Source organism: Mobula birostris, chromosome 13, assembly GCF_030028105.1.
Source record: "Mobula birostris isolate sMobBir1 chromosome 13, sMobBir1.hap1, whole genome shotgun sequence".
In the NCBI taxonomy this organism is placed as follows: domain Eukaryota; kingdom Metazoa; phylum Chordata; class Chondrichthyes; order Myliobatiformes; family Myliobatidae; genus Mobula; species Mobula birostris.
In genome coordinates, this window is record NC_092382.1 from 111085547 (window position 1) to 111102728 (window position 17182).

The 17182-nt window shown below is 48.8% G+C and overlaps 1 protein-coding gene across 1 annotated transcript in view; it reads left to right on the top strand.

Annotated features, from left to right (window-relative positions):
* LOC140208160 (uncharacterized) overlaps positions 1 to 17182 on the top strand; it is a 36054-nt gene that overhangs the window by 13173 nt on the left and 5699 nt on the right. Inside the window, exons 3-7 of the mRNA XM_072276640.1 lie at positions 7664 to 7746; positions 8471 to 8613; positions 13549 to 13638; positions 14422 to 14455; positions 15086 to 15789. Of these exons, the coding sequence (XP_072132741.1) occupies positions 7664 to 7746; positions 8471 to 8613; positions 13549 to 13638; positions 14422 to 14455; positions 15086 to 15789 (1054 nt within the window). The remainder of the gene's footprint in view (positions 1 to 7663; positions 7747 to 8470; positions 8614 to 13548; positions 13639 to 14421; positions 14456 to 15085; positions 15790 to 17182) is intronic.

Consider the following 17182-nt stretch of genomic DNA (forward strand, 5'->3'; position numbering starts at 1 on the left):
GGAGTTTCACACTGTGTCTGACCCCGGGTGTGTGTGATGGGACGGTGTGGAGGGAGATTCATTCAGTGCCTGACCCCGGGAGTGTGTGAAGTGACGGCGTGGAGGGAGCTTAATTCAGTGTCGTACCCCGGGTGTGTGTGAAGGCTCTGTGTGGAGGGATATTTACTCTGTGTCTGACTGAAAGTCATAGGTTAAGGGATTTTGGTGTTTAGACAGCTTCCAGTCAGAAACAGGGTGGAAGAAAATGGCGACTCACACGTTCTGCTCCAACGGCTGCAAGCTGAACACCCGTTCTGTCGCCTCCACTCTCCTCCCCTTCCTTCCTCTTCTCTCAGCACACCATTCCTTCTCAATGATTCTTAAGTGGGTGAGTGCGCAGCCGGAGGTCCTGATGCATATACAGTGGCATGCAAAAGTTTGGGCACCCCTGCTCAAAATTCCTGTTACTGTGAATAGATAAGCGAGTAAAAGATGACCTGATTTCCAAAAGGCATCATGTTAAAGATGCCACATTTCTTTCATATTTTAAACAAGATTACTTTTTTTAATTCCATATTTTAATGTTTCAAAATAACAGAAAGGAAGAGGGCCCGAAGCAAACGTTTGGGCACCCTGTATGGTCAGTACTTTGTAACACGCTCTTTGGCGAGTGTGGTAGCGTGTAAACGCTTTCTGCAGGCAGCTAAAAGTCTTTCAATTCTTGTTTGGGGGATTTTCGCCCATTCTACATTGCAAAAGGTTTCTAGTTCTGTGAAATTCTTGGGCCGTCTTGCATGCATTGCTCTTTTGAGGTCTATCCACAGATTTTGGATGATGTTTAGTTCGGTGGACTGTGAAAGCCATGGTAAATCCTTCATCGTGCGCCTCTTGAAGTAGTCCGTTGTGGATTTTGAGGTGTGTTTTGGATCATCCTCCTGTTGTAGAACCCATTCTTTTTTCACCTTCAACATTTTTTGTATTTTTTATAGAACTTCATCATCAAACGTTTCCATAAGATGTATTTCAAATACTGTACATATACAAACTCTATTTCCAGAAAAGTTTGGATAATTCCAAAATGCAATAAAAACAAACATCTTTGATATGTTAATTCACGTGAACCTTTATTTAACTGATAAAAAGTACAAAGGAAAGATTGTTAATAGTTTTACTGACCAACTTAATTGTATTTTGTAAATATACACACATTTAGAATTTGATGTCTTCAACACACTCAACAGAAGTTGGGACAGAGTCAAAAAGAGATTGAAAAGTGCACAGACTATTCAAGTAACACCGGATTGGAGGACTCCGCATTAAGCAGGCTAATTGGCAGCAGGTCAGGTATCATGACTGGGTATAAAAGTAGCATCCATCAAAGGCTCAGTCTTTGCAAGCAAGGATGGGTCGTGGCTCACCCCTTTGTGCCAAAATTCCTGAGAGACTTGTTAGTCAGTTCAAAAGGACCATTTCTCAACGCAAGATTGCAGAGAATTTAGGTCTTTCAACATCTACAGTACATAATATTGTGAACAGATTCAGAGAATTCAGAGACATCTCAGTGCGTAAAGGGCAAGGTCGGAAACCACTGTTGAATCCGCGTGATCTTCGAGACCTCCGGCGGCACTGCCTAAGAAACCGTCATGCTACTGTGACAATTATAGCCACCTGGGCTCGGGAGTACTTCGGAAAACCATTGTCGCTCAACACAGTCCGTCGCTGCATCCAGAAATGCAACTTGAAACTGTATTACGTAAGGAGGAAGCCATACATCAACTCTATGCAGAAACGCCGGCGAGTTCTCTGGGCCGAGCTCATCTCAGGTGGGCCGAAAAACTGTGGAACCGTGTGCTGTGGTCAGATGAGTCCACATTTCAGCTAGTTTTCAGGAAAAAAAAACGGGCGTCCAGTTCTCCATGCCAAAGATGAAAACGACCATCCAGATTATTATCAGCGAAAGGTGAAAAACCCAGCATCTGTGATGGTATGGGGTGCATAAGTGCCCACGGCATGGGTGAGTTGCATGTATGTGAAGGTACCATCGAGTCTGAGGCGTATATTAGGATTTTAGAGACATATGTTGCCATCAAGGCGACGTATCATCCGGGACGTCCATGCTTATTTCAGCAGGACAATGCCAGAGCACATTCGGCACGGGCTATAACAGCGTGGCTTTGTAGACAAGAGTGCGTGTGCTTGACCGGCCTGCTGTCAGTCCAGATCTATCTCCTATTGAAAATGTATGGCGCATCATGAAGAGGAGAATCAGACAACGGAGACCACGGACTGTTGAGCCGCTGAAGTCTTATATCAAGCAAGAATGGACAAAATTTCCAATTGCAGATCTACTACAATTAGTATCATCAGTTCCAAAACGATTAAAAAGTGTTATTAAAAGGAAAGTGATGTAACACAATGGTAAACATGCCTCTGTCCCAACTTTTGTTGAGTGTGTTGCAGCCATTAAATTCTAAATTTGTGTATGTTTACAAATTACAAGTAAGTTGGTCAGTAAAACTATTGAAAATTTTTTCTTTGTATTTTTTTTCAGTTAAATAAAGGTTCACGTGAATTAACATATCACAGATTTTTGTTTTTTTTTATCGCATTTTGGAAAATATCCCAACTTTTCTGGGTAGTGTTTGTATATCATGTAATCATATTGTCACAAATCGACAAATAATATTTATAGAAAGGAAAGGATGGAAAGAACAAGCGAAAGAAGAAAACTAACTGCAAGTACGGAGTGATCTTTTTTTTATTAAAACGTATTCATTGACTTGTGAGAATAAAATCAGTCTTATGCGGTGTTATTTGGCTAAACCATTTCCCCCAGTATGAATCAAAATGTTCCAACTTATGATTAACAGATGCCGTTATCTTCTCCATTTTGTAAATGCCCATTGCAATTTCCATCCATACTTTTAAAGTTGGGCTTCCTGTGATAACCATTTCCTGGTAATGGTCTTTTGTCCCAGCCACCAGCAGTATATTCATTAAGTATTTATCTCTTTTCCCCTTCTTGAGGTACACACTCAAAATATATGCTCTTACTTTCTATGTATGTATGTATGTATGTATGTATTTATTTATTTATAAGTCTTTTTTATTAATTATTATTGAAAATTAACAAAAACACATTACAATAGTCAAATCAACATATCAATATATACAATAACAGTTAAACTATCAAATAACAGATTAACCAAGCTAAACAGTATACCAATAATAAGAGGGAAAAACAAAATGTTAAAAATGCCTTTTTTGGAAAAAAAGGAAGATGGTAGAAAGAACCCCTACTAACTAAACCAATAATAATAATAATAATAATAAAAACACTAACCGAAAAAAAAACACTAAAACAAAAACATTGGTTACACAATCTCGGAGCTGTACGCCGTACAAGCTTCCATAAATGGGAAAAAAAAAAAATCAATCCTCCTACAGAATCAGATTACACAAGAAACAGAAGGGTACCATCTTAATTAACTCAACTAAAATGATAGTAACGGGCCCCACCTTTTCTTACAGTCAAATTGCGGGTCAAAAGTTCGAATTCTAATTTTCTCCTAACAAAGACAACCGGCAGTTGTCCATGCTGTAAGCCTCCCCTCTCCACGCCACCGATGTTGTTCAAGGGAAGGGCATTAGGGCCGATACAGCTTGGCACCGGTGTCACCGCAGAGCACCGTGTGGTTAAGTGCCTTGCTCAAAGACACAACACGCTGCCACAGCTGAGGCTCGAACCAGCGACCTTCAGCTCACTAGACCGCCGCCTCAACCACTTGGCCACGCACTGACACATTAAGTAGTCTGTTCTTGTATATACAAAAAGTGGGACAGAATAATGAATGTAATCCCTTTTGTCGGGGAAAAGGTCCCTCCATATATCTATTAAACCAACTTTCACAAAAAATGTATTAACTCTCTTATGTAACGATTTTGTTTCATAGGGTTTTCTATCGGAAGAGTCTAACTTTGGTTGTAATTGTAGATTTCAGTCTCCTCCACATATCAGGAGACCCTCTGCTTCCGTTCCAATATATTAGTAATTTTATGAAAGAAACTTATTATCACTTCCTGGGTGCGCTTTTGTATTCAACGGGGTATCTGAATTTCCATCTATATTCCCCCTTACCAGAATATATCAGCCCATTTCGGATACTTTTTCGAAATTTAGCTTGCTTGAGATAACCTGAATTATATGAGGAGAAAAACAAATTAGTGAAGCCCATTCTGTTTCGTTTCCCATGCCCTTTATCACTGAAGTGAGCTTCCTGTAAATATGGTACATGGGCTTGTTCTTTTTTATTCATTTTAGATAGAATTTTCCAGCATTTGATTGGATTTAACAGTCCAGTGACATTATGAGAAATGAATTGTACTTTGTCATTAGCCATGTGTATTTATCTGTCAATATATCATTGAAATTAGTAGAATAAAGCTTAATCGATCTACTGCCTGAACAAATTAGAACCAAGAATCGCGAATAATAATACAAAATGCCACGAAGGTGTGATTCCAAGGCTGGGGTCTCTAGGTGAACCTGGGTTCAGTTAGAGGAAACATCAGGCCGTGGGGCATAGCCCCTCCTCCCTGTGAGTTGGGGGCCCCCATTACAGTACCCATAAAAGTAAGTGGACATGTACCCCCAGATCCCTCTGCTCCGAAGCTAAGCAGGCTCAGGCCTGGTCAGTACTTGGATGGGTGACCGCCTAAGACATCAGTCTTTTTTACCTCCTTCATGATGGTTCAGGGGTAGTGACCGTTAAGAAACCTGGATGTGTGAGTCCTGAGGCTCCTAGACACCCATCCTGATGGTTGAGTGGTAATAATTTTCCAGAACCTGGTAGTGTGGGTACTGAGGCTCCTGTATCTTCCTGATTTTCGGTGGGTAATAACTGTCCCTGAACATGGTGGTGTAGGCCCTGAGGCTCCTGTAACTTCTTCAAGATTTTTGTTGGGTAATAACTGTTCCTGAACCTGGTGGTGTGAGTCCTAAGGCTCCTATACAGCCTTTCTGTTGGTTGAGGGTTAATAACTGTCCCTGATCCCGGTGGTGTGGTTCCTGGGGCTCCTGTATCTCCTTCCTGCTTGTCGAGGGTTAATAACTGTCCCTGAACCCGGTGGTGTGAGTCCTGAGGCTACTAGACAGCCTTTCTGTATGGTTGAGGGTTAATAACTGTCCCTGAACACGGTGGTGTGAGTCCTGAGGCTCCTAGACAGCCTTTCTGTATGGTTGAGGTTAATAACTGTCCCTGAACCCGGTGGTGTGAGCCTGAGGCTCCTGTACCTCCTTTCAGATCGTTGAGGGGTAGTATATCTTCTTGAACCTGGTTGTGAGACACCTGAGGTTCCTGGACCTTCTTCCTGATGGTTGAGGGGCAACAACTGTTCCATAACATTGAGGGTAAATCCTGAGACCAGTTATCTATAGTGAGCAAGTCTGCGAAAAATGGATAGTTGCAGGGTAATTTGCCTTCCCTGAATATACTCGTAACTATTTATATCGGATACGACATGACGGCTCCCTGTGGGGACACAGTTTCACTGTCAGCAAAACCCAATATCGTCACTCACTGTTCTCTGTTCCCCATTTACAGAACAGACATGTTGCCAGGGATGGGTCAGCAGGAGAGGCGCTTGTTATTTCATATCACGGTGGCAAAATCTCACGCTGGAACGAAAAAAAAATGTTCGAAGGGTGGCTCAAAGCTGCTGGAAATTAGCTCAATCGAGGAAGAGGTATGTGACAGACCACGTGAGGATGGCCACAATCTGCCCGGGGCCTGACAGAGTGAAACTTCCTCTAAAACGTCCCTTCACACGCTCTCGGGGCCAGACACTAGTGCAGCTCCTTCCACACCGTCCTATCACACGCTTCAGGGGTCACTCAGAGTGAAGCTCCCGCCACACCGTCCCATTGCATACACCCGCGGTCGGACACAGAGTAAAGTTCCCTCTACACCGTCCCATCACACCCTCCCAGGGTCAAACAGAGAGGGAAGCTCCCTCCACACTGTCCCATCGCACAATCACGGGATCAGACACAGAGTTAAGCCCCCTCTACATCGACCCATTACACACTTCTGGGATCAGACACAGAGTGAAGCACCCACTATTCCGTCCCACCGGAGACTGCCGAGGTCAGACATAGAGTACATCTCCCCACACACTCACCCATCACACACTGCCAGGGACAGACACAGAGTGAAACTTTTTTTTTTTTTTTCCACACAGTTCCATCGCACAATCACAGGATCAGACACAGAGTGAAGCTCCCACTATTCCGTTCCACCAGAGACTGCCGGGATCAGACACAGATTATATCTCCCCACACACTCACCCATCACACACTCCCAGGGACAGACACAGAGTGAAACTTTTTTTTTTCCGCACAGTCCGATCGCACAATCACAGGATCAGAAACAGAGTGAAGCTGCCCCACACCAACGCATCACACACTCCAAGCGTCAGACAAATTGTGAAGCTCCCTCCACACTGTCACATCACACACTCCCAGTGTCATAAAGAGTGAAATTCCTCCCACACCGTCCCATCACACACTCGCGGGGTCAGACATTGAGTGAATCTCCCTCCACACCATCCCATCACACACTCCCGGTGTTATAAAGAGTGAAACTCCGCCCACACCGTCCCATCACACATCCTGGGATCAGACACATAATGAAGCTACTGCACGTCGCCCCATCAAACACTGCCGGATCAGACAGTGAGTCAGTTCCCTCTACACCGTCCCATAACACACTCCCGGGGACGGACAAGTAGTCAAGCTCCCTCCCCACCGTCCCATCACACCATTCCGGGGAAAAGACACAGAGTGGAAATCCCTCCACGCTGTCCCATCGGAATATTTCGGGATCAGACACAGAGTGAATCCCCCTCCACACCGTCTCATCACACACTCCCGGGGTCAGACACAACGTGACTCTCCCACCACACCGTCCCATCACACACTCCCGGGGTGAAACGTAGAGTGAAATTCCCTCTACACCGTCTCATCACACATACCTGGGGTCAGACACAACGTGACGCTCCCTCCACACCGTCCCATCACACCCTCCCGGTGTCATACAGAGTGAAGCTTCCTCCACACCGTCCCATCACACATACCTGGATCAGACTCAGAGTGAAGCTGCTCCACATCGCCCCATCACATACTGCTGGTATCAGAAGTGAGTGAAGCTCCCTCCCCACCGTCCCATTACACACTCACCGGGCCATACGGAGTGAAGCTCCCTCCACGCCGTCTCATGACACATCGCCGGACTCAGACGCAGAGTGAAGCTCCCTGCACACCATCACATCACCTTCTCAATTCGAGTCTCGGGCACCGCTATTTTTTGATTGACGGTGTCAAGCTGTGACTTGATATCATTGAGTTGCTCGTTTATATCTCTTTGTAATCCCCGTATCTCTTCCAGAGGTTTTATCATGTTCGCCGCTTCACCTGAACGAGACCCATCGTCAGCCTGGCGAGCACGCGTTCGAGTAGTAGAGACACGTCTTGTACCTCCCTCGTCCATAGGCTCCGCACTAATTCCTTTTTTATCTCCATTGTTTTTCTCCATTCTTGCCCCCCTTATCAATTCAGATATTTTCGGAAGATCTTATATTTGATGAATGAATGCGGCAATTTATGAGTTTTTTTTTTCCGGAGTAGCTGTTCATTCAAGCTGCCATTTTGGACGATGACGTCACCGGAACCCCCTCGCTGGTGTCTTTAATTGACGGAACCCATCTTGAGTCTGAGCGTGTGTTTCTCTGTGTCTGTAACTGTCCTTGTAAAAAAGTAAACACGCTGCAGAGAAAACATAACACGAGCTGGTCACCAGAGCAACGAGGCAATTCTGCAGACAGTAGAAATTAACACAGAGCCAAACAGTCAGTCTCGATTCCCTCTTTCTCCTTAAAGTGACAGTCTACAGACAATATGAAGCCTAGGGGTAGGTAACACACCACAATCTGAAACGCCCGCCCCCACCCTCAAGACGGTGTCACTGACACGCCCCCTGACCGTCACTCTCAGTGTTCCAGGCTCGTCAGTCTATGATCATCTGTGAATGAAACTTTGCGAACGTCAGGAGGTGAACAGGACCCAGCGCCTATATCGTCAACAGATTCATGAGGTGAACTCAACCCTGGAATCCAGGACTTCCGAGAACTCCCTTCTGAATCTCCCCCAGTAACAGTTCCTGAGCATGGTGGTGTAAGTCCCGAGGCTCCTGACCTCCTTCCTGATGGTTGAGGGGTAACAGCTGTTCCTGAACTTAGTGTGTAAATCATTAGGTCAGTTATCTATAGTGAGCGATTCTGCGAAAAATGGATGGCTACAGGGTAATCTCCCTTTCGTGAGTGTACTCGCGGCTATTTATATCAGAAACAACATGAAGACTCCCTCTGGGTTCAAAGTTTCTCGGTCAGCAAACCCCAATATCGTCACTCACTGTTCTCTGTTCCCCATTTACAGAACAGGTGTGTTTCCAGGGGTGGGTCAACAGGAGAGGCGCTTGTTATTTCATATCGACGGTGGCAAAATCTCACGCTTGAGCGAAGCAAAAATATTCGAAGTGTGGTTGAAAGCTGCTGGAAATGAGCTCAATCGAGGAAAAGGTATGTGCCATACCACGTGAGGATGTCCGCAAACTGCCCGGGGCCTGACAGAGCGATCCTCCCTCCACACCGTCCCATCACACACTCCCGGGGTGAGACAGAAAGTGACACTCGCTCCACACCGTCCCATCATAAACTTCATGGTTCATATAGAGTCACGTTCCCTCCATATCGTCCATCGCACACCCACGAGGCGTGACAGAGGAACTCCCTCCACACTTTCCCATCACACACCTGCGCTGTCAAATAAATATTAACGCTTCCTCCACACCGTCCCAACACACACTCCCGGGATAAGACAAATAGTAAAGCTCCCTCCATGTCGTCCCATCGCACACCCACGAGGTGTGACAGAGAAACTCCCTCGACACTTTCCCATCACACACTTGCGCTGTCAGATAAATAGTAAAGCTCCCTCCACAGCCTCCCATCACACACTCCGGGTTAGACGCAGAGTGAATCTCCCTCCACACCGTCCCAACACACACTCCCGGGATAAGACAAATAGTAAAGCTCCCTCCATGTCGTCCCATCGCACACCCACGAGGTGTGACAGAGAAACTCCCTCCACACTTTCCCATCACACACTTGCGCTGTCAGATAAATAGTAAAGCTCCCTCCACAGCGTCCCATCACACACTCCGGGTTAGACACAGAGCGAATCTCCCTCCACACCGTCCCATCACACACTCCCGGGGTCAGACACAGAGTGAAGCTCCCTCCAAAGCGTCCCATCACACACTCCCAGGGTCAGGCACAGAGTGAATCTCCCTCCACACCGTCCCATTACACACTCAACGGGTCATGCAGAGAGAAGCACCCTCCACACCGTCCCATTACGCACTCAACGGGTCATGCAGAGTGAATCTCCCACACTCCATCCCATGACACAACCCTGGCCTCAGACGCAGAGTGAATCGCTCTCTACACCGTCGCACTACAAGCTCCCGGGGTCATACACAAAGTGATGCTTGCTACACACCGCCTCATCGTACACTCCCGGGAGAGACATAGATTGAAACTCCCTTCACACCGTCCCATCACACACTCCCGGGGTCAGACACAGAGTGAATCTCCCTCCACACCGTCCCATCACACACCACCGGGTTCAGACACAGAGTGAAGTTCCCTCCGCTCCGTCCCATCACACACTGCCGGGGTCAGACACAGAGTGAATCTCCCTCCACGCCGTCCCATCACACACTCTCGGGGTCAGACACAGAGTGAATCTCCCTCTACACTGTCCCATCACACACCACCGGGTAGAAACTGTGTGAAATTCCCTCCGCCCTATTGCATTATACACTTCCAGGGTCCAACGATAACGTTCCATGCAGAGAGGTAAGGAAAAAAAAATGTATTTACCAGGATTTTGTTTCCAAAACTTAGATGAAAGCAGACGTTACTGGATTGGAAAATGCCTATGCATGTGAGGTTCTCAATGACTGACGGCTGTGTGGAGAGGGGGGCAGTGGGTTCAGTTTGGAGTCTTACAGGGTGCTGTGGTGAGGGCGTGAGCAGTGCGAGTAGTTTGGGGACTGACTTGGGGCTCGACCGGGAGAGTGGGCAAGGTGATTAGTGTGGGGACTGATACAGGGCTCTGGGGAGAGAGCGGGACGATGCCATTTCTTTTGGGACTGACATGGGGCTGCGGGGAGATAGTGCGGCAGTGCGATTATTCTTCTAACTGATACAGGGTGTGAGGTGGAGAGTGGGACAGTGGGACTAGTATGGTGACCTACACTACGCTGCGGGAAAAGAATGGGAGACTGCGCTTAGTGTGGTGTCCGTCAGAGGCATAGAAAGTAGCATAAGCAAGTGGGAAGTTGGATGATTGTTGCACTTTTAAAATCCAACAAAAGGCAACTGAAAAACTATAAGAAGGGCAAAGATGGAATATGAGGGCAAACAAGCCAATAACATAAAGCAGGATACTAACACTTAAAACAAAATGTATGAAGAGTAATGGGGAGTTCCGAGTTAATATTGAACCTCTGGAAAATGAGAGTGGTGAGGTAGTAATGGGCGACAAAGAAATGACAGATGAACTTAATGGGTACTTTCCATCAGTCTTCACTGTGGAAGACACTAGCACTATACCAGTGGTCCGTGAGTGTCAGGGTGCAGGAGTGAGTGCCGTTGCGATTACCATGGAAAAAGTACCTGGCAAACTCAAAGTTCTTCCGGTGGATAAGTCACCTGGGCCAGATGGACTACATCCCAGAGTACTGAGAGAGGTTGCTGAAGAGATAACGGATTCATTGGTGATCTTTCAAAAATCACTTGATTCTGGCATGGTCCGGAGGACTGGAAGATTGCAAATGTCACTGCACACTTTAAGAAATGAGGAAGGCCAAAGAAAGGAAATTATTAGCCAGTTAGCCTGAAGTCAGTGTTTGGGGAAGTGTTGGAGTCCATTAAGAAATTTGAGGTTGTGAGGCACTTGGTGACTAATGATAAAATAAGTCGAAGTCAGCTTGGTTCCTGTCAAGGGAAATCTTGCCTGACACATCTGTTAGAGTTCTTTGAGGAGGTAACCAGCAGATTGGACAAAGCAGAGGCAGCTGATATCATTGACTGGCAATCCAGAAGGCATTTGATAAAGCGCCATGCCTGAGGCTGCTTAACAAGCTAAAACCCGATGGCGTTACAGGAATGACACCGGCATGTCTAAAGGAATGACTGGCAGGCAGGAGGCAGCCAATGGGAATGTAAGGGGCGTTCTCTAGTTGACTGCCAGTGACTAGTGGTGTTCGTCACGGAGTCAGTATTGGGACTGCAACTTATCACATTGCTTGTCAATGATTTTGTGGTACAGATGGCTGTGTGGAAAGTAGGAGTCGGGGTCAAGTCCATTAACAAAATCACAGAAAAAAGTTCCCATCTAAGAGTGTCTTAAAAGACCCCATTGATTCCGCATCGCCAACCATCGATGGAAGTGTATTCTCGCTCTGTGGCAACCCACCACACTCTGTGTGAAAAACATTCCTCCGACAACCCCTTCTACCATCTTCCAAGCATCTTAAAACTATGACCCTACACCCCGAGAAAATAATACTTTTCATTGACAAAGAACATGAAACAACGGGACGGTGTGGAGGGAGCTTCACTCTGTGTCTGACCCCGGGAGTGTGCGATGGGACGGTGTGGAGGGAGATTCACTCTGTGTCTGACCCCGGGAGTGTGTGATGGGACGGTGTGGAGGAAGCTTCACTCTGTGTCTGACCCCGGGAGTGTGTGATGGGACGGTGTGGAGGGAGCTTCACTCTGTGTCTGACCCCGGGAGTGTGTGATGGGACGGTGTGGAGGGAGCTTCACTCTGTGTCTGACCCCGGGAGTGTGTGATGGGACGGTGTGGAGGGAGATTCACTCTGTGTCTGACCCCGGGAGTGTCTGATGGGACGGTGTGGAGGGAGATTCACTCTGTGTCTGACCCCGGGAATGCGTGATGGGGACGGTGTGTAGGGAGCTTCACTCTGTGTCTGACCCCTGGAGTTTTTGGTGGGACGGTGTGGAGGGAGATTCACTCTGTGCCTATCCCCGGGGCCGTGTGATCCGCTGGTGTGGAGGATTTGGTTGCGGGGAAGAGAGAAGACACGACCGAAGGAGCGGTGATGGCGGTTAATAGGAGATTTGGAGAGGGGAGGGTGCAGTACAGGGATGCCCCGGGCAAAACGGTGTCTAATCTCGCCCCCACCCCCATCGCCGGAAACGCGGAAGGGACGGGACCGAAAATGCAGTGAGGATCCTGGTTGGGGTGAAATGGCTGGGCGGGTCGGGATATCTCTGGGTCACTGCGACGGGTGGGATGGGGGTAGGGGTGTTAGAGAGCAGAATCGGTGCGGGGCAGGTGGGTGAGAGAGTAGGGAAAGGTAATGGGGAAGGTGGGAAGAATGAAGTGGAGAGAAGGGAGAGACGGGATGAGGCGGAGGGAAGGGAGGACGGTAGGAGAAAATGGGAGAGAGAGATGGGGAGATGGAGAGAGTGATGGGGAAAGAGGAAGAGCTGAGAGAGAAAGAGTGTGTGTGTTTGTGAGTGACAGAAAAGGGAGAGAAATAGAGAGAGAGAGAGAGAGAGAGAGAGAGAGAGAGAGAGAGAGAGCGTCACTGGACGAGGAAGTCGAGGAACGAGTTTCGAGGGGAGTTGCTCACCTCACTCCGAGGGAGGGGGCTCATTCACCTCGGTGGATGCTGGGGCTTTGTTCTGGGGCCGTGGTTTCTCCCAGGCAGAGCGTCTGAAGCCCCGGCGATAGTCCGGAGCTGTGTGAGCGTCCCACGCGCAAATCAGGGTCCAATCACGGGGTGCAAATCTCCAGGACAAGAGAGGCTTTGTATGAGTGACACAAATCCCTCCGACATTCCCTCCTTCCTTTCCTTCCCCCCCCTCCCCTTCCGATGCCTCTCTGCTTCCATCGTCAGCATTCCTTCTCCCTCATCTCTCCCCTTCCTGTACTCCTTTGCTTTGTTCATCGCTCACTTTCTCCTCCCTATCCTCCTTTTCGCTCCCTCTGATTCCATCTCTGTCAAGCTCTCTTCACCCCGTTCGCTCGCCCTCTCTTTTCTCCCTCTTCCTCCCAATCTCTCCAAATCTCCCCCTCTCTATTCTCCCCTTTCTCCTTCCCTCCTTTCCCCATCTCTATCGCTCTCAGTTCCTTCTCTCCCAAGACTCCCTGTCACCCGCTTCACCCTCTCCGCTAAACACCAAACTTCCCCTCTCTCTCTTCGTCCCCCCACTTTCTCCCCACTTTTACTACTCTTCCCCACCACTCTAAACACTTTCCCCAAAGCCCTCATCCTCTCTCCTCCCCGCACTTCCTCCACCTGTTCTCGGTTCCTCTCTCTATCAGCTGCTCATCTGTTGTTTGTTGGTGTCTGTTTGACTCCGTTGTCAACACGGGCTTCCTCTGACAACTGTTGCTTCCCCTTTTGAGCTCAGAGACGCAGAGAATCCTCGACAGGATGGGCGACAGCGAGACTTACATGAATGTGAAGTTCACAAAAACGGACGCACGGTCTCCTTCCCCAGGTGAGAGGGGCAGAGAGACGGAGGGGAGGGAGCTTCACTCTGTGTCTGACCCCGAGACTGCGGGATAGGACAGTGGGAGGGAGTTTCACTCTTTGTCTGACGCCGGGATTGTTTAATGGGACGGTGTGGAGTGAGATTCACTCTGTGACTGACCCCGGGAGTGTGTGATGGGACGGTGTGGAGGAAGCTTCACTCTCTGTCTGACCCTGGGTCTGTGTGATGGGACTGAGTTCAGGTAGCTTCACTCTGAACCGGACCTTGGGAGCACGTGATGGTACGGCGTGGAGGGATATTCACTCTGTGTCTGACCATGGGAGTGTGTGATGGGACGGTGTGGAGGGAGATTCACCCTGTGTCTGACCCTGGGAGTGTGTGATGGGTCTGTGTGGAGGAAGCTTCACTTTGTGTCTGACCCCGGGAGTGTCTGATGGGACAGTGTGGAGGGAGATTCACTCTCAGCCTGAACTTGGGAGTGCGTGATGGGACGGTGTGGAAGGAGCTTCACTCTCTGTCTGACCCCGGGACTGTGTGATGGGACTGTGTTCAGGAAGCTTCACTCTGAGCCTGACCTTGGAAGTGCGTGAAGGGACTGTGTGGAGGGAAATTCACTCTGTGTGTGATCCCGGGAGTGTGTGATGGGACGGTGTGGAGGGTGATTCACTCTGTGTGTGACCCCGGGAGTGTGCGATGGGACGGTGTGGAGGGAGCATCACCCTGTTTCTGAATCTCACTGTTTTGTCCCCAGACGAGCCTGATGTATCATACGCGGAACTTAATGTCAAGAGCCTCTCGGCGCCCCGGGTCCGGACAGATGGAGGTCAGTTTCATCTTTCTTGATTTGACTGTGTTTAGCTGATGTGTCCTTTCCTGTCGAGAGATCTCAGTTAACACGAATGATTCCCTGTTTGAGCATAAGACGGAGGGAAAGCGTGGGAGAGACGATGGGGGAGGTAAGGTGGGGATCTTTGTGGGAGAGACGGTGGGAGGCTGCCGTGACCAGTGAGCGCTCTGGGAGGGGCGCTATAGAGGGAGAGCCGTGGGATGGTTTGAGGAGAGAGTGCTGCGGGAAGGGTCGGTGCGGAGAGATAGCATGGGATGTGCCGTGTTGTGGAAGAAGCAATGAGGAGAAAGCGCTCTTGGGTGGGGGGTGGGGGGCAGGCGGAGATGAGTGAGCTTCGTGTAGTGGTGGTGAGGAGGGACACAGTTGAAGATACTGTGAGGAGGGAGCGCAGTCTAAAGCCTTAACCACTCTCTCCCCTCCTCCCTTTTCTTAACCCCACTCTCTTTTCCCTCTTTTCCCCTCTCTCCCCTCCTTGGCCTCCTCCCACCCTCTCCTCTCTCCCTCTCTCCCCTGCTCTCTGTTCCTGTTTTACCGACTGTCTCCCACTCTCCCCTTCTCTTCGCCCTCTCTCATTGTCCCCTCTGCCTCCCCTCTTTCCTCTATCAGAGTCACTGTGTCTACCACTCTCGGTTTCCCCGTCGCGCCATTTCCCTCTCTCTTCTCTCCCTCTCATCCTTCCCCGTTCGCTCCTCCCGGTCTTCCCACCTCTCTCTGTCCTCAACTTTGCCGATCATCACCCTTGCGCCTTCTGTTCCTCTCTATCCACGCCTCTGTTCCATTCCCCGACCCTCTCTCCCCTTGCTCTTTTCTCTCTCTCTTAAATTTTCTTCAACATCCCTCTCGCACTTTTCTTCTCCCCTCCTCTCCAGTCTCAATCCCCCTCTCTTTCGCTCTCTCTCACACCTCTCCCTGTCCTCCCCATGTCTCCGTCTCTCTCACACCGTTCTCCCTCCCCATTCTTTCTCTCTCATCTCCCGCCCAACGCCACTATCGCTGTCCCCCCCCCTCTGTCCATCGCTCTCCATTTCTGCCTCACTGTGTCTCTCCTCTCTGTCCCCTCTCCCTCACCCTCTTTCTCGCTGTCTCATCCCCTCTCTTCCCCTCCCTTGCCCCTCTCTCCCCGAGACCCTCCTCCATTCTCTACCGCTCTCACTCTCTTCCTCATCTGCCTGTCCGACTCTCTCCCCCAGACGATCTGACCTCCACCTACTCAGAGCTGAACTTTCGGAAAGAGGAACCCCGCATCGATGAGGACGAAGATCCTCCCATTCCCTCGGGACCCGGCGGGCTGCCAACCACTGCACAAACAGGTCAGAGTTCGCAGAAATGACGTCATTTTGGAGTGGACACGTGTCATACTCCCAAGTGATCAAGTTTCTAATACATCTGCCTCGACCACTTCCTCTGTCAGCTCATTCCACAGACTGAGCACCATCTGGGCAATAAAAGGTTGTCACTCGGCTCCCTAGTTAAATCCCTGTCTGTGATGTGCATAACTGATCTGGACGAAATTGTAAGTGGGTGGGTTAGAAACATAGAAACATAGAAAGCATGCATCACAATACAGGCCCTTCGGCCCACAAAGCTGTGCCGAACATGTCCCTCCATTAGAACTACCTAGGCTTTACCCATAGCTCTCTATTTTTCTAAGTTCCATGTTGTCATCCAGGAGTCTCTTCAAAGACCCTATCGGTTCCGCCGCCACCACCGCCGCCTGTCCCCCATTCATCCACTCACCACTCTCTGTGTAAAAAAAAAAAACTCGCCCCTGACATCTCCTCTGTACCTACTTCCAAGCACTTTAAAACGGTGCGCTCTCGTGTTAGCCATTTCAGCCCTGGGAGAAATCCTCTGACTATCCACACGATCAATGACCTCTCATTATCTTGGACACCGCTATCAAGTTACCACTCATCCTCCGTCGCTCCAAGGAGAAAAAGGCGAGTTCACTCAACTTATTCTCATAAGGCATTCTCCCCAATCCAGGCAACATCCTTGTAAATCTCCTCTGCACCCTTTCTATGGTTTCCACGTCCTTCCTATCGTGAGGCGAGGAGAATTGAGCACAGTACTCCAAGTGGGGTCTGACCATGGTCCTATGTAGCTGCAGCATAACCACTCGGGTCTTAAATGGATATAAATGATCTGGATGAAATTTTAGATGCGTGGGTTAGTAGGTTTGCAGATGATACGGCGAGAGGCGGTGCTGTGGAGAGCGGAGAAGACTGGCAGAAAAATTCATTCGGATGTAGATTAGTTACAGATATGTTTTGGAGACCAGGCAGATGGAGTTTAACCCTGGCAAACCTAAAATGTTGCAACTTGATAAGTCAAATGAAAGAAATGGCACACGATCAAAGCCAAGACAATAAACAATGTTGAAACATAGAAAACCTCAGCACAATACAGGCCCTTTGGCCCACAATGCTGTGTCTTACTCTAGATGGGCAGAGGATCTTGAGGTTCATGTTCATAGCTCCCAGAACGCGGATGCACAGTTTGACGACATGGTGATAGAACATAGAACATAGAATAGCACAACACAGTACAGGCCCTTCGGCCCACAATTTTGTGCCGACCCTCAAACCCTGTTTCCCTTATAAACCCCCACCTTAAATTCCTCCATATACCTTTCCAGTAGTCTCTTAAATTTCACTAGTGTATATGCCTCCACCACTGACTCAGGCAGTGCATTCCACGCAC